This window comes from Salmo salar, chromosome ssa26, assembly GCF_905237065.1.
Source record: "Salmo salar chromosome ssa26, Ssal_v3.1, whole genome shotgun sequence".
NCBI classification, from domain to species: domain Eukaryota; kingdom Metazoa; phylum Chordata; class Actinopteri; order Salmoniformes; family Salmonidae; genus Salmo; species Salmo salar.
In genome coordinates this window covers 12,802,398-12,827,958 of record NC_059467.1, presented here as the reverse complement: position 1 = coordinate 12,827,958, position 25,561 = coordinate 12,802,398, and the positions used below count along the sequence as shown (strand labels likewise).

The window sequence follows — 25,561 nt, the reverse complement described above, 5'->3', positions numbered from 1 at the left end:
TAACACACAACAGCATGGCATATTTAGATAGAGCCCTACCTGTTTGGAGCCCAACATTTTTGGGGAGCTTGCCTGTTTTGCATGTTATTTTGACTATTTTGACATTAATACGTGTCACATATCAGTTTGCAAACAATGTAAAAAAATATATATATCATTGCGTTAATAAAGCCGCATATAAACATGGTTTCTTTTTTTGGTTTCTTGAGTAAGGCAGCTCCAAAATGCAGGTGTTCCAGCCTAACTCAGTGCTTTCTGTGGTGGTGGGGCAAGCCAGCAGAAAATACGGAGCGTTGCGCCGTGATTGGCTCAGTGTTCTGTCACTTATGGGGACACTACGTCACCGCCAAGTCTATGGGTAGAGCTAGAAAATTCTAGCCCCTTGGGTGCTGCCATAGAGTTACATAGAAGTGCCCATCGAAGAAGGATCAAGGTCATTGGCCACAGATAAAATGAAGTCAAATGAAGTTGCATGTACAGTAACTTTGGTTGGCGGCCTATGCATATTTGTAAACAACAGCTGGTGCACGAAATCTAAGGAAGTCTCGAGGATTTGCTCGCCTGAGGTAGAGTATCTCATGATAAGCTGTATATGTGCAACCAGAGGGAAAACAACTTTGGACCACCTATGCTCCACACATAGAGACCATACAAAGCTCTCCCTTGCCCTCCATTTGGCAAATTTCACCATAAATCTATCCTCTTGATTTCCTGCTTAGAAGCTAAAACTAATGCAGGAGGCACCATTGACTCGGTCAATAAGAAAATGGTCAGATGAAGCCAATGCTAAGCTACAGGACTGTTTTGCTAGCACAGACTGGAATATGTTCTGGGATTCTTCTGATGGCATTGAGGAGTATACCACATTAGTCACTGGCTTCATCAATAAGTGCATTGATGATGTCGTCATCACTGTGACCGATCGATCGTACATACCTCAACCAGAAGCCATGGATTACAGGCAACATCCACACTCAGCTAAAGGGTAAAGCTGCCGCTTTCAAGGAGCGGGACTCTAACCCGGAAGCCTATAAGAAATCCAGCTATGCTACGTCTGTAGCCATGAAGTGCTTTGAAAGGCTGGTATCAACACCATTATCCCAGAAACCCTAGACCCACCCTAATTTGCATACCGCCCCAACAGATCCACAGCTGATGCAATCTCTATTGCACTCAACACTGCCATTTCCCACCTGGACAAAAGGAACACCTATGTGAGAATGCTATTCATTGACTATAGCTCAGCATTCAATGCCATAGTGTCCTCAAAGCTCATCACAAAGCTAAGGACCCTGGGACTAAACACCTCACTCTGCAACTGGATCCTGGACTTCCTGATGGGCCGCCCCCAGGTGGTAAGGGTAGGGAACAACACATCCGCCACGCTGATCCTCAACATGGGGGCCCCTCAGGGGTGCGTGCTTAGTCCCCTCCTGTACTCCCTGTTCATTCATGACTGCATGGCCAGGCATGACTCCAACACCATCATTAAGTTGGCCGATGACACAACAGTGGTAGGCCTGATCACCGACAACGATGAGACAGCCTATAGGGAGGAGGTCAGAGACCTGGTGTTTTGAGGGTACTATTTAATGAAGCTGCCAGTTTGCGCTATTCTGTGAATGGAGAACACAGCGTTGTACGGGATCTTCAGTTTCTTGGCAATTTCTCGCATGGAATAGCCTTCATTTCTCAGAACAAGAATAGAATAGCCTTTTAAAATGATAAACTTGGATTAGCTAACACAACGTGCCATTGGAACACAGGAGTGAGGGTTGCTGACAATGGGCCTCTGTACGCCTATGTAGATATTCCATTAAAAAAATTGCAGTTTCTAACTACAATAGTCCTTTACGACATTAACAATGTCTACACTGTATTTCTGATCAATTTGATTTTCTTTCAAAAACAAGGACATTTCTAAGTGACCCCAAACTTTTGAACCGTAGTGTATATTTTTCTGAATTTTCAGGGGGTGCTGCAGCACCCTCAGCACCCCTACTTCACGCGGCTATGACCGTAAGCGGTGCGTGTTAATGTTCAGACCAAGCATTGGGGTTCTTAACAAAACGCCCCCATACAGAAGACGCCTTCCTCCGATGACTCTTATGTGTAATATAATGGAACAAATAGTCATGATCAAGGGCTAGGTTTACGGTAGGAACGTCTCAAGGATCCCATATAGCAATAACCATAGCCTCTCGCCGGCCAACGTCAGTGTTGCAGCTGTGCGCCTGCGTACGGTAGTCCCATGTGTTGTGAATACATGCATTGACAAGTTGAGTGCTAGCTAGCTATTTTACAACGGGAGCTGTGGCTTCTACAGACATACCAGGTGAAATATGGAGAGTGAGTATCCTAAACTGGCTTTTTTAAAGGAACTATTACTCACATGAATCCATTCGTTGTTCATTATTTAAAGATTAGCTAGCTACACGTTTACGAACGTTGGCTAACGTTACCTACCTAACGTTAGCATATGTGTTGTTCCTAGCTACATCTCACAAGATTAGCTAAAATGCTAACTGATAACATAACATTTGTTCTCCTATCTTCTAGGACTCGTGCAGGCTAGCCTACCTCCTGATCAGGGACATATTCTGGGCATAGTGGTGGGTATCCTACGGTACTGATGTGATACTGTTGTGTTAGCTATCATAATGTAGCCAGGAATTAGGTTGGACACAACCTGAGACAGGCATTTATAGAAAGCCCTCCACCGCAACTAGGTAGTCTGCTGTTAGGATCTAATCACAGACACTCTTTAACATATTCACCATTAATACACTGGGTGGTTCGCAACAGAACCAATAGAATGAACGACCAGCCGGCTTGGGTAGCAGCCCTAGATTTGTGTTGGAACTATATCTTGTGGAAGGATGTAATAGTATGAGTAAATTCATACTATGTCAGTCATTATTTGAATATGTTGGTAACCCGTTGTATAAAAGTGATAATGCTTTCGAAGCAAGTGTTTGGAGGATATATTGGCATGGTTGGCATAGTCTTCCCTGTGGCCCAGTTGGTAGAGCATGGTGTGTGCAACGCCAGCATGGTGTGTGCAACGCCAGCATGGTGTGTGCAACGCCAGGGTTGTGGGTTCGATTCCCACGGGGGCCAGTACAAAAAAAATGCATGAAATGTATGCATTCACTACTGTAAGTCGCTCTGGATAAGAGCGTCTGCTAAATGACTAAAGTGTAAATGGAATGGTTTGCCGGCCCTCTACTAATGTATCCTTCAAACACTGGCTTCTCAGGCATTATCACTTAAATATGCTGTCACATAGCCTGTTTTCAGTTGTGCAGACAAGCTAGCTACATAACTATAACTAACAGGCTAGTTAGGCTGTCTCGTGATGGGATATGTCTGTTCTGGTGCCCATACAGTCTCAGAGTGATAAGCAGGCGGAGATGTTCACAAATGGCTTTCTGAAGAACAGTTTACCCGGTATGAGCAAGAAGAACATCGGCGACTTCATGCTTCGCAAGGCTGTGGTTCTAAAGTATGCAAAAAAGAAAAAGGAGAAGAAAAATAAAAAGCGAGCCAAGGGTCTCAATGCTAAACAAAGGAGAGAGATGAAGGTCTTTCAGCTGAAACCAGAGCATCAAAAGTTTGTACATACTTTTTCCTTGTAGTAGGACTAAATATGCTGTTTACACTGCTCTGACATGTAAGAGGTTTACATCCTAGTAAGGCATATATATATTTATTTTTTTACATGCTAATTATTTTTATCTCTGTAGATATGAGCTTTTCTTGCCCTTGCATGAGCTATGGAAACAGTACATCAGAGATCTGTGCAACGGATTGAAACCAGAGAGGTAAGAAATGCATTTTATTTGGTTCATGTAGGACAAAGCTTTTTTGTATGGCTAGAATGTTAAATCCTAATAAAATAACATCTATGTTGAAGCAACCCACAGACAATTCAGCAGAGGCTGTTGAAGGCTGATTTTCATGGTGCCATTCTTACAGGTGAGAGCTTGTTTATTTGGTCAAAACACTTTTGCTGTTACTGTCACTAATCGATGCCAGTCTTCAGGATCTTAATTAGCACATCTATGGCACATTGTATATAATCATGTCTATGTAATGATCACCAATGTTTTTTCGTGTGTGAAACAGTGGCCAGGTCCAAATGCCCCTCGTATGTAGGCACCACAGGAATCCTAGTGCAGGAGATGAAGCATGTCTTCAAAATCATCACAAAGGAGGACAGACTGAAAGGTTTGTACGCCACATTTCAGTACCTTTTGTTTAGGTATTCATTAAGTCTGCTGTTATTGAACTGTTTTTCAACTGCCAAACTGCCATTCTATTTTCTTCCTCATCTCTCCTTCTTCTGCAGTCATACCCAAGCGAAACAGCGTGTTTGCCGTGGAGATTGACGGCTTTGTCTCCCATATCTACGGCAGCAAGTTTGAACTCCGCTCAAGCGAGCGATCCGCAAAGAAATTTAAAGTCAAAGGAACCATAGACCTGTGATCCTGTTGAAGTGTAGTAATGAGACTGAGCTCAGAGGCTCAAAGGACAGAGAAGTAAACAACTCCTGTCAGGATCTACAATAAGGACTATCACCATCTTCAATTCTTATTTTCAAGTCATACGGGAATCCTCAGCATCTGTTTTGGATGCAAGTCCTGTTCTATAGCATTTTGTACTGTGGCAAAGACAGAAGACCTTACAGACTCAAAGCAATCAAAACATAGTTGTGATTAGAGAGCGTTTGTGTTGGTATTTTCTTTTTTTGTAAACGTATCCATTGATTGGTCAATGATTCAATTATTTTACATAATTGTAAATGCATTATGATCTGTTTTCAGTTGTTTTGAGCAACACTACCTATGTCCACAAGGTGGCACTAGATCAATCTGCTTCAATGTATGTACAATAAACATATCTCTATACATTTTTTGTCAAATGACAGATTACATTTTCTTGATCACCTAGTTTGAAGTAACACAATGAGATACAATTATACTATGATGTGGAAACTGAAAATGTGGCTGTCTTGGTATACAATATGCTTAATTTCCTGATAATTTGGGAATTTCCTAGTTGGTCAACTTTTTATAAGGTACCTGTTGTATATTGTTGGTTTGGATGTTGGTTTGTCAATTGAAGTGACATAGGTACTAGAAACATTGCTGACCTGAAATTTTCATTTGGTAGTTGAGTTGCATTGACAAGTAAGTCTCTCATGGTTGGCTTTTGGATAGCTCATATTTGTTTCTTTATTAACCATGAGTATGATTTTGTCAACTTTTTATGCTATTACAATAATGAAAACTGAGTAATTGAATGTATTTTTTTATTTTTATCAATTTAATAAACAAAGCATTTGCTGTCTGTTTTGTAAAATATTGTAACATTTTATTTCCCTATTCAATAGCCAGTAAAAAGCCTATCCCTGTTCTCAGTAGTGTGCTGATGCATGAGATATTTCGTTATTTGGGCAGGGTGGTGTGTATGAGACTGACTGGAAGGGAACAACTTAACGTCATCACTTCCTTCTTCACTGGGACTTCAAATATGCTTTCTACTTTCTTTTCACAGGGTGTAAGGTCTTGGTCAAGAGGCCTGGTGTATCAGTCCGTGCAATGCAATACGTGCATCTATGACCTCATTTGATGCTATAAAAAGCATACATTTTATTCAACCAAGTACGTGTAATATTTAAGTCCAATGTTTCTTGCATGCATGTGCTGTTTATTTGTTCAGCCCTGGTGACTTGGCATTCCATGCTAAAGAATAGCCATACTGGGACATATTGTTTTCCCTCATAACCAGATTTCACAATTTTTTTTCGTTCTACTTCTGTATTCTTGTAAAGCGTAGAGCTCGTTGGAAATCTGTCATATTTGTCATGGTATAATGGCCGGTAAGAGTATTCCTTGAAACAATGTGTTAATCTTTTTTTCCACCTGTACAGTCTTTGCTGTATTCTGCTCAACCAGACAGACAACATTGGGGTTCTTTTTTACATTTTGGTTGATAGTCTGTTTTAAAAATAGAATGCCTTTTTGGTAAACATCAGGCACAGTTAAACTGTACTTTCATGTGTTTTTTCTACTGAAAAAAGGCCAACCTTGTTAGCTGTAATAACTCTTGCACCTAGTTCAATGATACACACGTTTGAGCTAACACGACACAATTACATTTACATTTAAGTCATTTAGCAGACGCTCTTATCCAGAGCGACTTACAAATTGGTGGATTCACCTTATGATATCCAGAGGAACAGCCACTTTACAATAGTGCATCTAAATCTTTTAAGGGGGGGGTAGAAGGATTACTTTATCCTATCCTAGGTATTCCTTAAAGAGGTGGGGTTTCAGGTGTCTCCGGAAGGTGGTGATTGACTCCGCTGTCCTGGCGTCGTGAGGGAGCTTGTTCCACCATTGGGGTGCCAGAGCAGCGAACAGTTTTGACTGGGCTGAGCGGGAACTGTGCTTCCTCAGGCGAGCAGGCCAGAGGTGGATGAACGCAGTGCCCTTGTTTGGGTGTAGGGCTTGATCAGAGCCTGAAGGTACGGAGGTGCCGTTCCCCTCACGGCTCCGTAGGCAAGCACCATGGTCTTGTAGCGGATGCGAGCTTCAACAGGAAGCCAGTGGAGAGAGCGGAGGAGCGGGGTGACGTGAGAGAACTTGGGAAGGTTGAACACCAGACGGGCTGCGGCGTTCTGGATGAGTTGTAGGGGTTTAATGGCACAGGCAGGGAGCCCAGCCAACAGCGAGTTGCAGTAATCCTGACGGGAGATGACAAGTGCCTGGATTAGGACCTGCGCCGCTTCCTGTGTGAGGCAGGGTCGTACTCTGCGAATGTTGTAGAGCATGAACCTACAGGATCGGGTCACCGCCTTGATGTTAGTAGAGAACGACAGGGTGTTGTCCAGGGTCACGCCAAGGTTCTTAGCACTCTGGGAGGAGGACACAATGGAGTTGTCAACCGTGATGGTGAGATCATGGAACGGGCAGTCCTTCCCCGGGAGGAAGAGCAGCTCCGTCTTGCCGAGGTTCAGCTTGAGGTGGTGATCCGTCATCCACACTGATATGTCTGCCAGACATGCAGAGATGTGATTCGCCACCTGGTTATCAGAAGGGGGAAAGGAGAAGATTAATTGTGTGTCGTCTGCATAGCAATGATAGGAGAGACCATGTGAGGATATGACAGAGCCAAGTGACTTGGTGTATAGCGAGAATAGGAGAGGGCCTAGAACAGAGCCCTGGGGGACACCAGTGGTGAGAGCACGTGGTGCGGAGACAGATTCTCGCCACGCCACCTGGTAGGAGCGACCTGTCAGGTAGGACGCAATCCAAGCGTGGGCCGCGCCGGAGATGCCCAACTCGGAGAGGGTGGAGAGGAGGATCTGATGGTTCACCGAATCAAAGGCAGCAGATAGGTCTAGGAGGATGAGAGCAGAGGAGAGAGAGTTAGCTTTAGCAGTGCGGAGAGCCTCCGTGACACAGAGAAGAGCAGTCTCAGTTGAATGACCAGTCTTGAAACCTGACTGATTTGGATCAAGAAGGTCATTCTGAGAGAGATAGCAGGAGAGCTGGCCAAGGACGGCACGTTCAAGAGTTTTGGAGAGAAAAGAAAGAAGGGATACTGGTCTGTAGTTGTTGACTTCGGAGGGATCGAGTGTAGGTTTTTTCAGAAGGGGTGCAACTCTCGCTCTCTTGAAGACAGAAGGGACATAGCCAGCGGTCAAGGATGAGTTGATGAGCGAGGTGAGGTAAGGGAGAAGGTCTCCGGAAATGGTCTGGAGAAGAGAGAAGGGGATAGGGTCAAACGGGCAGGTTGTTGGGCGGCCGGCCGTCACAAGACGCGAGATTTCATCTGGAGAGAGAGGGGAGAAAGAGGTCAAAGCACAGGGTAGGGCAGTGTGAGCAGGACCAGCGGTGTCGTTTGACTTAGCAAACGAGGATCGGATGTCGTCGACCTTCTTTTCAAAATGGTTGACGAAGTCATCCGCAGAGAGGGAGGAGGGGGGGGGGGAGGCGGATTCAGGAGGGAGGAGAAGGTGGCAAAGAGCTTCCTAGGGTTAGAGGCAGATGCTTGGAATTTAGAGTGGTAGAAGGTGGCTTTAGCAGCAGAGACAGAAGAGGAAAATGTAGAGAGGAGGGAGTGAAAGGATGCCAGGTCCGCAGGGAGGCGAGTTTTCCTCCATTTCCGCTCGGCTGCCCGGAGCCCTGTTACATTGTTTACTCATTCTTTTGGGGAGATGGAGATAGTTGTGTTTAAGGAAGTTGTGGCCTCTGAAAATGGCAAGTTTGTGCATTTGCTTTTTTTAAATCTGTGTGTTCCATCATAAGGTGGCCTGAGAAGACACCCCTACTGAAGGAAATCACCTATGATTGTTTGAATTGTGATGTCATTACATTTTGCAATGCTTCCCTATCAGAAGTTGGTCTTTGTGTAGGCCTATGTCCTAGTTTATACAACATTCCATAAGAGTGATCCATCAAGAGAACACTTTCTCATACTACCGAATATTTGTGGTTTTCCCCGGAGCGAGAATCTGATCAACATGCAGCAAAATCTTTTGTGATTTTCCATTCAATGCTGCTTTTCAATTATAGCAAGTTCATTGTTTTGTTTTTCAGTTGCAACCATTAGCTAGTATCACTAACCATCATTATATTCCTATAATTTATAGCCATGCAATTTTTTTCCCTATCATTACATTGTTATTCATATTTCTGTTTAAAGCTGGAATCCTTGGTTGCTACGTACATTTTTGGACCTATAAATGAATGATAAACTTTGAACGGGGTATGGTAGTAGGTGCCAGGTGCACCGGTTTAAGTGTATCAAGTACTGCACACTGCTGGGTTTTTCACTCAACAGTTTCCTGTGTTTTATCAAGAATGGTCCATCAAAAGAGGGTGTAACTCAATATTAGACGATGCAAATAGGAGTCAGGAGACTTATGACTTGTGGGTAGAAGCTGTTAGTACTTTTGGACCTAGACTGATTGAAGTGGATTGAACAAGTGACATCAATAAAGGATCATAGCTTTCACCTGGATTCACCTGGCCAGTCTATGTCACGGAAAGAACAGTTCTTAATGTTTTGTACACTCATACCCATTGATTCTTGAAGAATTATAAATGCAACATGAGCATAGGTCAACTGTTGTTTTTTACTCCAATGTTTGTAAACAATGTAAATGTAAACAAACACTGTATAGCCTCAAAACATTGTTCAAAAATATAATGTTGATATCATGGATGATCAGTCCTTGCATCCATAGCTCTGTCTATGAATTTGAGAGTGTTTACATTTCTCCAAGGCCCATCCCTCAGCTTTTAACCAAAACACTGGCGGGATGACAGCTTTGTTATTGTTTCAATTAAGGATGCTAGTTCTAATGCTGTCCAACAGGGGTTTTCCTGTATTCATAGTCCTAGAATTCGCAATTACAATACTTGTATTTACTGTAATTTAACAGGATCTCTATGCCCCGAGTCACATCCCGTCATGTTTGAGAATCTGGTCTTGCCTGTTTTCCCTCTTTCTAATTGCTCTCTTTCTCTCTCTCTCTCCACGTCAAGTTGTTTTGGAACTCCCCATGCAGTGCGACTCAACAGGAAATGTGAGTTTCACATATAAAGGACCTCTCGTGGCAACTCACTCTTCATTACAGAAGCTACTACTTGACACTGACAAAACCTGCTGTATGGTGGTCAAACGGGAACTAAGCGATTTACTACTGAGACAGACTGCTGCAGCGTAAAAAAATAAATAATCGCAAAACAGAGAGTAAAAGGTACAATTTACTATTTTTCACTATACATTTATTCGATCATTAGTGACATAGGCCTACCATTTCGTCTTGTGTAAATCTTAATGTAATCTTTTGTTATTTCAATTGTATTTACATTTTGTGGATGTTTTGTTAATTTCCTGTAGTGTTGTAATCCAGCTCATCATGGTGGACCAGCTGGCTTTCACGCAAGAGAACAGAGAGCGGATCCAGGCAGTGGAGAACTCCTTTGGCCCCTCTGGGAAGTCCCTGTTCAGACCTGGCCGGGTCTTGATAGGCGAGGGGCGGCTGATGAAGCTGTGTCGACGCCGCCCACAGCCCAAAGTATTTTACTTGTTTAATGACATTTTGGTCTACGGTAGCATCATCCTTCATGGACACTGGCACAAGAACCAGCAGATAATCTGCCTGGAGGATATCCAGCTGGAGGACCTGGAGGATGGGGTCAGCATGGAGAACCAGTGGCTGATCCGCACCCCACGGAAGTCATTTTACGTGTCAGCTGCCTCTGCTGAGGAGAAGCATGCCTGGATGGAACACATCGAGGACTGCAGGTCCAAGCAGCTGCAACATGCCGGCTGCCAGCCCGGATGCACCTTCGCCACCACCTGGATCCCTGACCGGGCGTCCGCCATCTGCATGCGCTGCTCTAAAACGTTTCGGGTCAACAAACGTCGCCACCACTGTCGTCGCTGCGGCTTCATCGTCTGCAACGCCTGCTCCAAGAACCGGGCCGTAATCTGCCACATCTCAACTAAGCCTGTGAGGGTATGTCGACTGTGTCACCTCAGTCTCCAGGACCATGGGGGACTGACCCAGGACGAGGTGTGTTCACGGGGGGACAGTGATGGGAGGAACTGCTCTGATGAATACGAACTGGTCATGTCTGAGTACGAGGCGACTATCGACGATGAGGCAGATGACCACGCACCACACAAGTGGGTTGAGTCTCAGATCAACTCTTGGTCCCCGTATCACTATTTAAAACCGCACCACCAAAGTCCCAATCTCACTGGCTTGTCAAACCACTTGACTTGAATTGGAGCGACTTTTGGACAATGTGAGAGGACACTGAAAAGTATTTACTGAATGAGTATGTGGTGAAGAAAAGTGTCAAATCAAGACGTTACATGATCACATGTAATCATAACTATTGTGCATATATGAACACTACTGGATCAATATATTCCTGTTAATATACCTTTGAGTGTATTGGGGTGCTTATTTGTGTTATCCGTTTGATAAATGTTAACCTGTATTATGCATTGTTGACTGGCCATTATACACACACGCAGCATCTTTGTTTACATGAAATATTTTGCACTGAATACTTTTATATTCATCCTATGTTATGTGTACCTGTAATTATAACTCTAAATGACAATACCTGTACTTCTTTATTTATCACATTCACATCAACCATTTACCTATAAAATAAAATATTTTGATAGCAACCTTTGGTCATCCTTGTCCTGAACACCTGGTAAGACTGCTTATTGACCTCCAAACAGCTGTACTCAAACTATTAAGTGCTTAGTGTTACAAAGTCCAGCAGACACATGAAACAGTCCTGAGGCAACATGTGCAGTAAATAACCCTTTAGAGAAAGTTCTTGCATCACCTGATTTTCCTAACTCTAGTGTTGTCATTGGCAATACTCAGGCCAACTGCCAATGACATTTGGGAAAGAACATATTCAAATGCAACATGTCTATTATTAACGCTTTATCTAGAAGTCTTTGCTAGGTAAAGCTCCGCCTTAGCTCACTGGTCACCATAACACCCACCCCTAGAACAAAAATCTCTGAAATTGGAGACATATCTCCCTCGCTAACTTTAAGCATCACCTATCTGAGCAGTTTACCGATCGCTGCAGCTGTACACAGCCCATCTGTAAATAGCCCATCCAACAACCTACCTCATCCCAATATTGTTTTTATTTACTTTTTTTGCTGTTTTGCACACCAGTGTTTCTACTTGCACATCATCATCATCTGCACATCTATCACTCCAGTGTTAATTTGATAAATTGTAATTACTTCGCTACTATTGACCTATTTATTGCCTTACCTCCTTAATCCATTTGCACACACTGTATATAGATTTTTCTATTGTGTTATTGACTGTACTTTCGTTAATCCCATGTGTAACTCTGTGTTATTGTTTTTTGTCGCACTGCTTTGCTTTATTTTAGCCAGGTCGCCGTTGTAAATGACAACTTGTTCTCAACTGGCCTACTTGGTTAAATAAAGGTGAAATAAAATTTTAAAAATAACACTTCATAGGCATTTCAAACAAAATCAGTTTAAATCGTGCTCTCTGATTTCTGAAAAGAACTGTCTAAAAGGTTTTTCAACGAAGATATAAAACTGCTCTCACATCCCAGACTACCAATAAAGTGGTGATGTAATATGATATCGTGAGACTTCAAACCATTGGAATTTGAAAAAGCTGCGATTAAACGGTTTATTAGTAAACCATACCTACAAGACTAATAACCATCTCTCAGAAACGAATGACATAGCTTCTTATGAAATTTCTACTCGAGATTAATAATCTATTTTTCTCTGTCTGATGTTATGACAACCTGCATGACCAAGTTGGCTTGCAAAGGAACAAGGAAACGTCTAGAAAAATAAATGAAAGAAATGCACAAAGGCGTCATAAAACAACCTTTGCATATACTTCAAAAAGTGCTTTGATATCTTAAGATATATATAATATCTTCTAGTATTATTCAAAAGTCTACATTTGAAACATTGAAAACGAGGAACTGTTTCAGAAAGCCAGAACAAAAATATTGCGTAATTGCGTCAGATGAGATACCATTCTGTTACGTGCATGCATCTGTCTAGGAGAGATTATATTGCGTAGCATTGGCTTCCTGTTAAGTGGTTGAATTTCCCTTATGAAACTGTCAGTTGATTCACTGAAACAACATGTTTTCTGGCTTAATGATGTCATACTAAAAGCTTGTGGTGATCATACAATATTCACTTTTATATTTTATTTCATTTATCATGATTTTCACATATAAACACTTTAGTACAGAGCATTACAAAAAGTGTCCATGATTTTTCCAATTAGTTCATTCTAGGACTAGGTGGGACTTATCACCATTATGCTGCAGGAGTATCAAGGCCGGTTTCTCAGAAGTACTCATCTCTTACAATGTTCACAACGCATGAGTCGCTTGAGATCCCAGGCACACTTACCAGAGGAGTGATCAGGGTTATTTTGTCATTGTCTTGCATTTGTTGCAAATAATGTAAATTATAAATGCACAACAATATTCAATGTGTACATTTCAGTGCAGAATATTGCCCTACAGTACAAATAAAGTACACCATATTGATTCATTGCTGGACTGTTCTTACAAGAGAAGTTTCAATCATACTGCTACATTCAGAGGTAAAACTTTCTCATCTAAAACAAAACAAATGTGTACATTAAAGGGCAATTCCACGACTTTTCAACATCATATTCATTATCTCCAGTGCCATACCAGTGTCTACATACAGTATGTAAAAACAGTGCGTTTTTATGATCTGTGGTTAAAAAGATAAGAAGAAAGGTCATAAAAATACTTCTCTGTGACATCACAGGCTAGGATTAAAAGTAACAAAACAGTGATTTTCAAAAAAGTTTCTAGCCAGAGGGTATTTTCTTGTTCCGCGCGTCACTGTGAATCTCAGTGTTTTGAAAATCACTGTTTTTAAATATGTTCTAACTTTTGATGATGTCATTGGGTAGACCTTTTAACTTCATATTTGTTTCTACAAAACGTAGAAATGTGCCATTTCCACACACGTAGACACTGGTATTGTTCTGGAGATAATGAAAATCAAGTGGAAAAAGTGGTGGAATTGTCCATTAAGTGCTTTATCAAAGGATAGGATCAGATGATATTAGGTAACATGACAGGTCTGACATGAGCCTCAATGTATTAGCTCCATAAGGCCTCTTCCACTGAAGGTTATTTCAGTCTCCAAAAATAAATTTGAGTACAAAAAGTTGTTTCTTTCAAAAGGCAGCAAATGTGTGTTCTAAGGAGTTCCTCCAGATATTCAGTCTGTGTAGATCAGTCCCCGTATCTAACCTCTGCTCTCAGTTCCTTTGTGATATAACGAAGTAGAGCAGCAGTGACCTGCTGCTGGAGAGTAGCATTCCCCATGACCAGGGCGGTCAGCTGGGCCAGGTCTGTCCAGTCCAGTGAGCCCAAAACGCCCATGATATCAGCATAGAGCCTCTGCTGCTGGTGGGGAGGCAGCTCCATGATGATCTGAGGGAGAGGTTTGAACTCTCCACTGGTCATCCACCATCCCAACAGGCCACCTACTGCACCACCTAAAAGAGCCACACAAACGAGATCTGTGTCAGACGACCAAGAGGGGAGAAGAGCTGCAGCCCACAGATGGTTAAACACTCATGGTTATAAGATCTACAGAGAAGACAGAAATACCAATGGTGGAGGTGTGGCTGTTTATATTTAGAACCACATTCCTGTAAGGCATAGAGAGGATCTCATGTGAAATACTGTTGAAGTAATATGGCTACAGGTTCATCTGCCTCACCTAAAGCCCATTCTGGTGGGAAGCTGCTACAGACCACCAAGTGCTAACAGTCAGTATCTGGATAACATGAGTGAAATGCTTGATTATGTATGTGATATCTATAGAGAGGTATACTTTCTGGGTGATTTAAATATTGATTGGCTTTCATCAGGCTGCCCACTCAAGAGAAAGCTTCAAACTGTAACTAGTGCCTACAACCTGGTTCAGGTTATAAGTCAACCTAGCTACAAATAGTACAGGAATGAAATCATCAACATGTATTGATTATATCTTTACTAATGCTGCAGAAATTCGCTTGAAAGCAGTATCCAAATCCATTGGATGTAGTGATCACAATATAGCAGGCATATCTCGGAAAACCAAAGTTCCAAAGGCTGGGCCTAATATAGTGTATAAGAGGTCATACAATACGTTTTGTAGTGATTCCTATGTTGTTGATGTGAAGAATATTTGTTGGTACGTGGTGTGTAATGACAAACAACCAGACGCTGCACTTGACACATTTATGAAATTGCTTATCCCAGTTACTAATAAGCATGCACCCATTAGGAAAATCACTGTAAAAATGTTAAATCCCCATGGATTGATGAGAAATTGAAAACATTTAATAGTTGAGAGGGATGAGGCCAAAAAGATGGCAAATATGTCTGGCTGTACAACCAATTGGCAAATGTACTGCAAATTGAGAAATCATGTGACTAAACTGAATTTAAAAAAGAAGAAACTACACTATAAAACAAAGATAAATTACAAACAAATGATAGTTAAAAGCTTTGGAGCACCTTAAATGAAATTTCGGACAAAAAGGCAAACCCCGCTGCATCATTCATTGAATCAGATGGCTCATTCATCATAAAACCAACTGATATTGCCAACTCCCTTAATGATTTTTTCATTGGCAAAATTAGCAAACTTAGGCAAATGCTGACACTACACATCCAAGTATACCTGACCAAATTATAAAACACAAGTGCTGTATTTTTTAATTCCATAAAGTAAGTGTGGAAGTGGTGAAAAATGTATAGTTGTCTATCAAAAATGACAAGCCACCGGGGTCTGACAACTTGGATGGAAAATTACTGAGGATAATAGCAGACGATATTGCCACTCCTATTTACCGTCTCTTCAATTTAAGCCTAGTAGAAGGTGTGTGCCCTCAGGGCTGGAGGGAAGCAAAAGTTATTCCCCTACCTAAGAATAGTAAAATCCCCTTAACTGGCTCAAATAGCCGACCAATCACCCTGTTACCAAGCCTTAGTAAACTTTTGGAATAAACTGTGTTTGACCAGATACGATGCTATTTTACAGTAAACAAATTGACAATAGAAGGACATTCAACAAGCACAGAACTTACACAAATGACTGATGATTGGCTGAGAGAAATTGATGATAAAAAGTTTGTTGGGGCTGTTTTGTTAGACTTCAGTGTGGCTTTTGACATTATCGTTCATAGTCTGTTGCTGGAAAAACGTATGTGTTATGGCTTTGCACCCCCTGCTATATTGTGGATAAAGAGTTACCTGTCTAACTGAACATAGAGGGTATTCTTCAATGGAAGCCTCTCCAACAAATTCCAGGTAGAATCAGGAATTCCCCAGGGCATTGAGTAAAGCCAGTGTCTATGTATGCGGATGACTCAACACTATACACGTCAGCAACCACAGCGACTGAAGTGACAACAACACTAAACAAAGAGCTGCAGTTAGTTTCAGAATGGGTGGCAAGGAATAGGTTAGTCCTAAATATTTAAAAAACGAAAAGTATTGTATTTTGGAGAAATCATTCACTAAACTCGAAACCTACACTAAATATTTTAATGAATAATGTGTAAATTGAGCAAGTTGAGGAGACTAAACTGCTTGGAATAACCCTGGATTGTAAACTGTCATGGTCAAAACATATTGATACTACAGTAGCTAGGATGGGGAGAGTCTGTCTATAATAAAGCGCTGCTCTGCATTCTTAACAGCACTATCAACAAGGCAGGTCCTACAGGCCCAAGTAGTCGCACCTGGACTACTGTTCAGTCATGTGGTCAGGTGCCACAAAGAGGGACTTAGGAAAAATTTTAGTGGCTCAGAACAGGGCAGCACGGCTGTCCCTTGGATGCACAGAATCTTTCTACCCTAATGCTATACTTTATATGCCGACTGCATATACCTTGAAAATCTCATAGCTGCACACACACACACAGAGCTAACATAGTCAATCTCTCCTGGCTCAAAGTGGAGGAGAGATTGACTTCATCACTACTTGTATTTGTGAGAGGTATTGACATGATTGTGGACTACAGGAAAAAGAGGACTGAGCATGCCCCAATTCTCATCGACGGGGCTGCAGTGGAGCAGGTTGAGAGCTTCAAGTTCCTTGGTGTCCACATCACCAACAAACTAACATGGTCCAAGCACACCAAGACAGTCGTGAAGAGGGCACGACAAAACCTATTCCCCCTTAGCAGACTGAAAAGACATGGCATGGGTCCTCAGATTCTCAAAAGGTTCTACAGCTGCACCATCGAGAGCATCCTGACTGGTTGCATCACTGCCTGGCATGGCAACTGCTCGGCCCCCGACTGCAAGGCCCTACAGAGGGTAGTGTGAGCGGCCCAGTACATCACTGGGGCCAAGCTCCCTGCCATCCAGGACCTCTATACCAGGCGGTGTCAGAAGAAGGCCCTAAAAATTATCAAAGACTCCAGCCACCCTAGTCATAGACTGTTCTCTCTGCTACCGCACGGCAAGCGATACCGGAGCGCTAAGTCTAGGTCCAAGAGGCTTCTAAACAGCTTCTACCCCCAAGCCATAAGACTCCTGAACACCTAATCAAATGGCTACCCAGACTATTTGCATTGCCCCCCCCTCTTTCACACCACTGCTACTTGTTGTTATCATCTATGCATAGTCACTTAAATAACTCTACCTACATGTACATATTACCTCAACTGTACGCACATTGATCCTGTACCGGTACCCCCCCTGTATATAGTCTCGATATTGTTATTTTACTGCTGCTCTTTAATTACTTGCTACTTTTATTTCTTATCCGTATTTTTTTTAAACTGCATTTGGCTAGGGACTCGTAAGTAAGGATTTCACTGTAAGGTTTACACCTGTTGTATTTGGCGCATGTGACTAATACAATTATATTTGATGATGCACCGAGCTGTCTGTTTAAACTACTGGCACACAGCTCAGACAGCCATGCAGTCCAGAACAGACTATTGGAAGTGCACAGTACTACATAGTGCCATGATTACATGGAACTCTATTCCACATCAAGTAACTCATGCCAGCAGTAAAATTAGATTTAAAAAACAGATAAAATACACCTTATGGAACAGCGGGGAAACATAGACACATGAATACAAACACACAATAATATACGCACTATACACACATGTACACATGCATTTTGTGTTATAGATATGTGGTAGTAGAGCAGAAGCCTGAGGGCACACACTTAATATGTTGTGAAATCTGTTATGAATGTATTGTAATGTTTTTTAAATGTATAACTGCCTTCATTTTGCTGGACCCCAGGAAGAGTAGCTGCTGCCTTAAATCAAAATAAACACCCATATTTATCCAAATCTACCTCACCAATCATAAGAAAACATTGGCTGAGAATTATTCTACCCTAATGCCATACTTTATAGGCCTACTGCATATACACTGAAAATCTCATAGCTGCACTCAATACAATTGGTTTGAGAAAGGATATGGCTCCATCTTGTGGTTGAAGCAGGGAAATGCAAATGCAGAAGATTATAATTATGGTTACTTAATTGATAGGATCCTTACCAACAGCAATCCCTGGGGGACCACCTAGAAGACCCCCTAAAAATGCAGTCCCTCCTGCTACTGCTGATCCTTTCCCAGAATTCTTCACTGCTGCTTTTATCTGCTGATTTGCAGACAGGTCACTACATAGTTGCATGACATCATCCATACGTGAAGCCATTGTAGCTGCTCTCCCTGGTGTTGTGACAAGAGGGACACTGAAGATCAACATGCAACCAAGCCAAACTCATCTGTCTCTAGTATACATTGCGAGTAAAAATAGCCACTACCAATTTAACACTGGAAGAGATGTATGGCTTGACTTCTGTGAAATATCCTGAAGACTAGGAGTATGCCATCTTCTGGTAATGAACTGCATTACACAGCTGAGAGTAGCCTATACCAAAAGTGAAATAAACTATTGTTCAAATAAACGGCATAGGCCTTTTTCACTCCAAATATTGACAAAACCAGGCAACTATATTATTGTAATCAATTTAGTTATCAGATTTAGCATACAGAGACTGGGAAAATAACTGATAACTTAATGCAGACCATTGTCATAAGTGAAAAACTTCTCACACAAGAGATTCGACATGCTTCCCTCGGATTTATGTTATAACCACAATAATAACGACCGCAGATAACAATAATTCTACTTCACTTCTGATATGTAGGCCTTTTAAGACGACATATTGTTAGTGTGTGTCATCATGTGGCCATCAGCTTTCTCTCTCCGTTAAAAGTGTGGCAATAACCTTTACATAACGACATAGTTGTCCCCATCACACAGGACGGACTCTAACGTTGGCCGACATGAAAACAGACTAAAATGGTGAATCCCTACCGTCAGATCTCGCACTTCGACTATGTGTATAATAACCGTTGGTTACATAAAAATAGGACCGCGGTGAATGACGGGACAGTCATTTAAAACAAGCCCACATCCTGTTAAAACGATTCGCTGTGGTTTGTTAGAAGCACAATACCATACACATAGACAAATAAATAGGTATCAGTGGGGCAACTTGGCATAATTGTCGTTTACTCGGCAACTATTTGCAACAATGTTGCACGAAGAGTAATTGATACAATTCCCCCCCTTTTCGTCATATTGGTGGGGTTCGTTTTGCATGGCCCGGTGCTCAAGGTTGGTGGATACTCCTCTTAAGAATCAATGTAATTATCTAAAATAACCAACTCCGCTCAATCGGGGCACCGGGCCATGCAAAACTGACTGCAAACAGCTGTACAAAAAAAGAAATCTTCCACTCTTATGTATTTTGACTTGTTATTATAGACTACACGCCTAGACTATTTGAAAGATTGGACATCGGTTGAAACCGGGTATCTAGGTATATTTCAAGGAAGGACACTTTTGTTCACTTGACAGCTAGTTGCCAAAATATGATGACAAAGGTCAGTTAGTGCGCAACCAACTGAAGCTCCGCCTTCGAGTTGGGATTTTTGTTTACGTTCACCATCCACGGAAGCAAAGGGAAGCAGTTGGTGTTCATAAACAAGTCTGTATCGAAACAATTACAGATCAGTTATAGTTTCGAGCTAGCCGTCGGCCACCACCCGTTAAATATACATTTGTCAGGTAAGAAAAAAATACACCATCGCCTTCAACATTGTGCGAGAGGTTGTATCCGTGTAGCAGCCTTTGTTCATGTGTAGTCTAGACACTTTTCTTTAGCCAACTAACTTATCTATCCATTGCATGTTTGTATTGATTTCTACATCCCAAATGTGTCCTATTAAGCCAACTTTTTATTTTGGTAGACTACCATGTAATTGTAACCATGCCATGTGTAATTTTGTATGTAGGTTAGTTTATTTGTTTGATTGTCAGTGAATTACATATAGTAAATGCAGTTCTTAATTATTAACTTATTTATGGAAGAAGTTTAAACGCAATTAATGCCATATCAAGGTCACCCAAACTACTCTCCTATGTTTAAAAAAAAAAAGTAATAGTTTCTATCACACATTTATATATCTTGAATAGGGTCTAGTGTAAGGATTGTCTTACATGTCTTTAAACTTCCGACTTATGGACTTTTTGATGGCACACCAGAAAAGATATGCAAAACATTTAGCACCTTATGAGTTAATTCTGTCCGGGCACCTTTGGATCTTCCTTTGCTGGCAGGCTGGGGTGTAGCTGTATATTGACAGTATAGGTTGACAAGTACACCAAGGCATTCAAAGACCGTGGCTGTCTGGACAGCCCAAGGTCTATAAGTGGACGTTGTGTTATTCTGTCTAGTCTATGACACATCAAGCCTGAAAGACATACACATACTGTTTATACCTGATTATGTTTTTAATAGGCCTATTTGACTAGAAATGTAGGCCTTTTAAATCAAATGATATACACTAAAATGTATATATATATATTTTTTTACAAACCAGCTGTTTTCACCATAGTTTGTCCAATTGGCTTCATATTCACCACATTAGTTTATTCATAACATATCTTAAGATTCAGATTCTGGCTTGAAATGAGATTGCCAGTCAGAAAGGATGCCATGTCCTCCAGTCTGCAGATAGCTTCAAAGGGGAATGCTGTTGCATTTGATGCAATATTTTACCATGATCAGTTTTGCAATTTACCAGTTTAGCAATAATTGCATCCGTTGTGCAATTGTTTACCTTATGTGGGCGACATACTGTAACACTATGTTAACTCATTTTCTTTGCAGACTGCAATAAGAGGGCCAAGGGAGGCAAAACATATACACCATGATTGGAAAGATATTTGCCCATTTCCTCGGTAGCACAGATGATGATTTTCCCACAGATGACAATGAAACCTATGAGGAGCTCATTGAGTTTGAGGAGGGAGGATGGGTCGTTATCAACATTCAAGGTAAGCCGATAAATATGTTCCCTGAAAGTTGAAATCACAAGTTAGTTGTTAAACTGGTATGGGCATTGTTGTCTGCAGTTACTTTTATTGTAAATGGAAGCATTGTAGTTATTTGGATAGTAGATCTAATGGTCACTATTAAAGGTCTCACTAGTGTTTTTCCTCTTTGGTCTCGGTTTAGTAAATTTGTGGTCTGATGTTTCCAGAGAACAACTCCCTGACCCCGCCTGAGGAAGACCCTTTGGAGAACCTGCTGATTGAGCATCCCAGTATGTCTGTATACCAGATCAGACACCAGACCAGCGATGAGGTAGACTCAGATGAAGAGGATGCTTCTCCCAGGTCAGTTTTCATCCAGGGGATCCATCTACTTAGTCAGTGTGATAACACAACCATTATCCTAGAGAAATGAGCGCCACATGTTACAGTTATTCTGTCCTCCCCCTCCCCCTGCAGGCCTGTGCCAGTCAAACAGCATGTGTCCTGGAGGTTAGCTGCCTGGGGCAGCCCGCTTCCATGCAACGTCCAACTGCTTGCCATACAGCGAGCCAGGACTCACATGGAGTGCAAGGAGCTGACCAGGAGTGCTCTCCAGAGACAGAACCTTGCCAAGGTGCGATTCTCCCCATCTGACAGACGCTTTGGTCACTTCAAACAACCCTGCCAGCGTCTGTACAACTACTGAGTGTCTACTGAGTAACCATGTCACTGTCTGACGCCACTTAACATACAGACCTTAGACATATTACCTTGTGAATATCTTTACCCTGATCAAGGGAAGCCCCTTTACTGAGTATGTTATTAACATGCTGAGCCCAGTTTGAGAGTGAAATTGCCTTGAGTAGATGTGTGTGCGCATGTGAAAAGTATTATAACTGGCTTGTTACTGTTAAGTCTTATGGCTCTGATAAACTTTTATTTAGTGTATGAAATGCAAAAGGTTTTAGCACTTGCAAATATGAATTTTATTGGATATGGTACACTTTTTGCTATTACTTTGTGTGCCTTAGATACGTTGTGGGTATATTGCTTTAAGGAAAAGTTGTTAAGTTTCATAGCTATGAAAAGCTATTTTGTATATGATATGTGACGACACAAAACATCACTCTTGAGTAACTGGACCTCTGAACAAATACAATGTATGTAAGGATTACCAAATAATGATGAACACTGTTTCTAATGTATGTTTTGTACTGAGTGAATCTGAGTACTGAGTGTTTTCATACATTTTTTCCCAGTGTGTTCTTATGTTTGCTGTACTGCTACAAGATCTGTTTGTAAATATATTCAGATTTCTTTTTGCTATTTTGGTGTATATTTAAATGTTAAAAATTGTTAAACAAGTCTGTTTTGTTTGGGTATTATTTGTGTTTTATTAAATGGCATGAGACAACTACAGTAATTACATGTATTATTACCACCAAATGTATTTCATTGTTCTGCATTCAATTATTTTAGTAGCACATTTAGTGGATTTCATTTTTGAAGCAAACGCACCTTCCCCCTGAACTTCTTAACGCTTTCTGGATCAACAGCATTTGCCCAAACGCCTCCCCTCTTGAAATGAGAGCCAATTATCATTGCAATAGCATCAAGGTAGTGTTCCACGTTGTCATGGGTCACTCCTGGGCCAATAAGAACTGGGAGTCTTACAGACCCTGCAACATCTGCAAATAGAAAATAAAAGATTGTTGAGTAAATATTTTGAGATGTTACATTATGTTTACTGAGTTCATTATATTGGAATGCCGTGCAAGAGCTTGTATGCAACAAATACCTAAATGGTTGGATTTAGGAATGCATTGCAAGTGTCATGCATCATCTCTGAAAAGTAAATGGTAAAAGTATGTTCAGAGATGAGAAAATGCATGAGGAAAGAGATCAATCCAGACTCAAGCAGCTCCGTATACCAATCTGACAACAGAGCAGCCCAATGAAATCATACTGGGAGACTGTAAGAGCACCTCCAAACTAGGCAGCAGGGTTGTGAGGCAGCCTGCCTGTGTTTACAGCCTTCTGTCTAAGTCAGCCATCTGTAGGCTGTGCTTAAAAATAGCAGACGATGTTGGTGTCTATATTAGCCAAGCAGGGCTGTGGCAGGCAAGGGCAGGACCGGGCTGTGTGCCCATGGTCAGCATGATCCAGACTGGGGGTGACTGTAAGGCTGCCATCCTCTCCTCAGACGAGGCTGCTCTTTATAAGGCCAGCAGCAAGGCTCAGAGGCTCCATGGGCTTTAGGGAAGCTTAACCTCTGGGCTACATGAAAAACTTACGCCAGGAACTATCTGCCCTTTCAAATGTAGGAAGTATGCCATAGACTCGTATGCAGTGGGAGTGGTATGGAATTGAGTGAGGTGCCTGAACATACTTTTATTAGGGTGTGTGTTATGGTTAGGGAGAATGTATGCCATTTAGAAAAAGGCCACTCCCTTATTAACCAAGACTACAGGCATGTTTGAGAGAAAATTAAAAAGGGAAAGTAAACTATCTAGAGATGTGAAAACTATGTTTGTACTAAGGTGCACGCTGAGCATTCCTATAATGATACACCGAGCATTATGCTTCAGATATATAATATATGTGCTGGGTGTCGGCTGCCCTTTGATCCAAGTGGTAAAATAGTGACTACACAGTAATAGCCTATGCCTTATTTGTTTCTTTGGGATTCATTTAAACGAGTTGGGGGTCTTTTTATATTACTGTATGTGTCAGTATGTTTGTGCGTCATACCATACAAGTGTGTATGTGTCATACCGTACATACATGTCTGTATGTGTCAGAGCATTCAGAGACAGGACACACCTCTGAGTTCCACTGGATCTGCCTGAAGCCCTGTGGCTGTTCCAGTGATAATGAGCCCGTCAGAGAGGAAAACACTCAGCCGCCCTGGCCATCTCCACTATTCTCACATCTGAAGTCAGGGCATGGGAGCTAGGAACACAAACACATACCCACAAATCATAAAACATCCAATTACACTTACTACAAAAGTCAGAAATGTTACCTTCATCTCCTTGCAGTACTGTTTACGGATAATATTAGCCGCAATACTTGGATGTTGAAAACCTTCTGAAATACCATATCAGGACATCTAGGCTAGCCAGTGGGGTTGTCTGACTGCAATGTTTTTTGAACGATTGCTCACCTGTGCTTCTTTTTTATATCAGTGAAGATCTGTACATGTTCAGCCTTTATTTGCTTGCCGTATTACAAAAGGACTCCGACACATGCATTCAAAAGGCCTTCATCAGCAACATGTGAGAAGACATATTCCTCTGCCCTGATAAAATCCATACCTTGGAAATAGACAACAACGAAATAGGTAGCTAAACATTTGCTTTTCCCAACCTCTTAATACGGATCTTTCCATTAAACTAAAATTCCAGGCTAGCCTGAAGCACTCTTGCATGCATGTATTAATCAGTAATAAGCAAAGCCAGCTATATCAACCTGAAGCCAGTGCAACAGCAAGAGCTGTTTGCTGCAGAAAGGATCTGACCTCCAAAAGGCAGAGATGGACAGATCCCTCTGCTGTCATAGAGGCATACACCTCTGGTCCAATTGAGAATGTGTACAGAACGTCATGCATGTTCTCAATGATCAGCCCATCCTGTTCAAAAGATCAACAGACAATTCATTTCCAGTCATCCTCGAGGATGAATATTGTGGTTTACATAGGCTACAGTATTAGTAACATCAAAAAGTAAGGAGTTCTTGTGTCCTTGCTTATACTTACAATTCCTGCATTGTGATAGATTCGTGGCGTGCTTCCTCAATAATTTGAGGCCATGCTTCCAAAAGGTGTGCCTGAATAACATAAAATCAAAGTTAAAAATAAAAAGAGAGTAAAAAACGACATATGCGTCTCAATAATCTTTACCTGGTAAGGCTTGAACATGAACCATTCCAATAACCACAGATTTGGCACGTCCAAAGAGTTTCAGAAACTTCATTTTTGTTGTTTCAAACCAGTTGCAATGTGGAGGCACAGTGGCTTTGAAATGAGACTCGTTCCCATGTAGCTGCTAGCTTGATCACGTGCCTGGTCAAAGTGTACGTTTATGCAGGTTTCGAGATCTATGAGTGATTGTCACCCAATCCAGTGTTTTCTTCGTGTGGCTCATGAAACATTAAAATAACAGTTATGACTGAGAAAATGCACATAGGATGCAGATTAGCCTCCTCCTCTTCTGATAAGAAAACGCAAATGTATGAATTATATATGAAAGCATAAGATGGTGCCTAAAATGTATTTTACTAAACCTGCACTGTTATTTTCCAACAAATCATTAGTGTAGACAAGAGGAAGCCACTAAACGTAGCGAATGCACTAGTGCCGGGCGCCATCACCATTCTCGTTGAGCAAATTGCGCGGCATTAATTTGATCTTAAAATAATGACATACCTCTTTCATTATGGACAGTGAAAGTCCATTCTGTCGGCTTGATAGAGAAACATTTTCAAAAACGTCAGGAAAAATCGGCACAACGTCCGGATTTGCAGGTTTTTGAGAAGGACACAGTCTTTGTTTACATCCGTCTTCTCTAGCCACGCGGTACTT

At 41.6% G+C, this 25,561-nt stretch overlaps 4 protein-coding genes and 1 pseudogene across 10 annotated transcripts; 3 read left to right on the top strand and 2 right to left on the bottom strand.

The window, feature by feature from the left end:
- Window positions 1-2,189: 2,189 nt before the first annotated feature.
- Window positions 2,190-5,364, top strand: pop4 (POP4 homolog, ribonuclease P/MRP subunit). Of its 2 annotated transcripts, none has more exons than XM_014175565.2 (7): window positions 2,190-2,349; window positions 2,560-2,612; window positions 3,390-3,613; window positions 3,747-3,824; window positions 3,917-3,978; window positions 4,129-4,230; window positions 4,352-5,364. In XM_014175565.2, the coding sequence occupies exons 1-7, from the start codon at window positions 2,343-2,345 to the stop codon at window positions 4,486-4,488; spliced, it is 663 nt and encodes a 220-aa protein (XP_014031040.1). In that variant the 5' UTR covers window positions 2,190-2,342; the 3' UTR covers window positions 4,489-5,364. The 2 variants fall into 2 exon arrangements, with proteins under 2 accessions (XP_014031040.1, XP_045564682.1); XM_045708726.1 differs by having other exon boundaries at window positions 2,248-2,335.
- A 4,151-nt stretch (window positions 5,365-9,515) lies between these two features.
- Window positions 9,516-11,226, top strand: pkhf1 (Pleckstrin homology domain-containing family F member 1). 2 transcript variants are annotated; one of them, XM_014175223.2, is made up of 2 exons: window positions 9,516-9,775; window positions 9,932-11,226. In XM_014175223.2, the coding sequence occupies exon 2, from the start codon at window positions 9,938-9,940 to the stop codon at window positions 10,808-10,810; it is 873 nt and encodes a 290-aa protein (XP_014030698.1). In that variant the 5' UTR covers window positions 9,516-9,775; window positions 9,932-9,937; the 3' UTR covers window positions 10,811-11,226.
- A 1,522-nt stretch (window positions 11,227-12,748) lies between these two features.
- Window positions 12,749-19,190, bottom strand: LOC106587307 (protein C19orf12 homolog). Of its 4 annotated transcripts, none has more exons than XM_014175567.2 (3): window positions 18,973-19,190; window positions 18,147-18,320; window positions 12,749-14,119 (listed from the first exon to the last, which is right to left on the bottom strand). In XM_014175567.2, exons 2-3 carry the CDS (start codon window positions 18,304-18,306, stop codon window positions 13,854-13,856), a joined length of 426 nt encoding a protein of 141 aa, XP_014031042.1. In that variant the 5' UTR covers window positions 18,307-18,320; window positions 18,973-19,190; the 3' UTR covers window positions 12,749-13,853. The 4 variants fall into 4 exon arrangements, with proteins under 4 accessions (XP_014031042.1, XP_014031043.1, XP_045563955.1 ...); XM_014175568.2 differs by having other exon boundaries at window positions 18,147-18,323; window positions 18,973-19,046; XM_045707999.1 differs by lacking the exon at window positions 18,973-19,190 and adding an exon at window positions 18,416-18,437.
- A 386-nt stretch (window positions 19,191-19,576) lies between these two features.
- On the top strand, window positions 19,577-22,391 carry t53i2 (Tumor protein p53-inducible nuclear protein 2). The gene is given in 4 exon segments (NM_001252358.1): window positions 19,577-19,728; window positions 20,834-21,000; window positions 21,207-21,342; window positions 21,457-22,391. Coding segments are annotated over 3 exon segments (492 nt in total). The 5' UTR covers window positions 19,577-19,728; window positions 20,834-20,873; the 3' UTR covers window positions 21,686-22,391.
- LOC106587164 (uncharacterized protein F13E9.13, mitochondrial-like) lies at window positions 22,349-25,414 on the bottom strand (annotated as a pseudogene). Its single transcript, XR_006762289.1, has 6 exons — window positions 25,406-25,414; window positions 24,737-24,807; window positions 24,451-24,610; window positions 24,146-24,296; window positions 23,803-23,931; window positions 22,349-22,667 (listed from the first exon to the last, which is right to left on the bottom strand). The product of XR_006762289.1 is annotated as an uncharacterized protein F13E9.13, mitochondrial-like (transcript).
- Window positions 25,415-25,561: the final 147 nt, after the last annotated feature.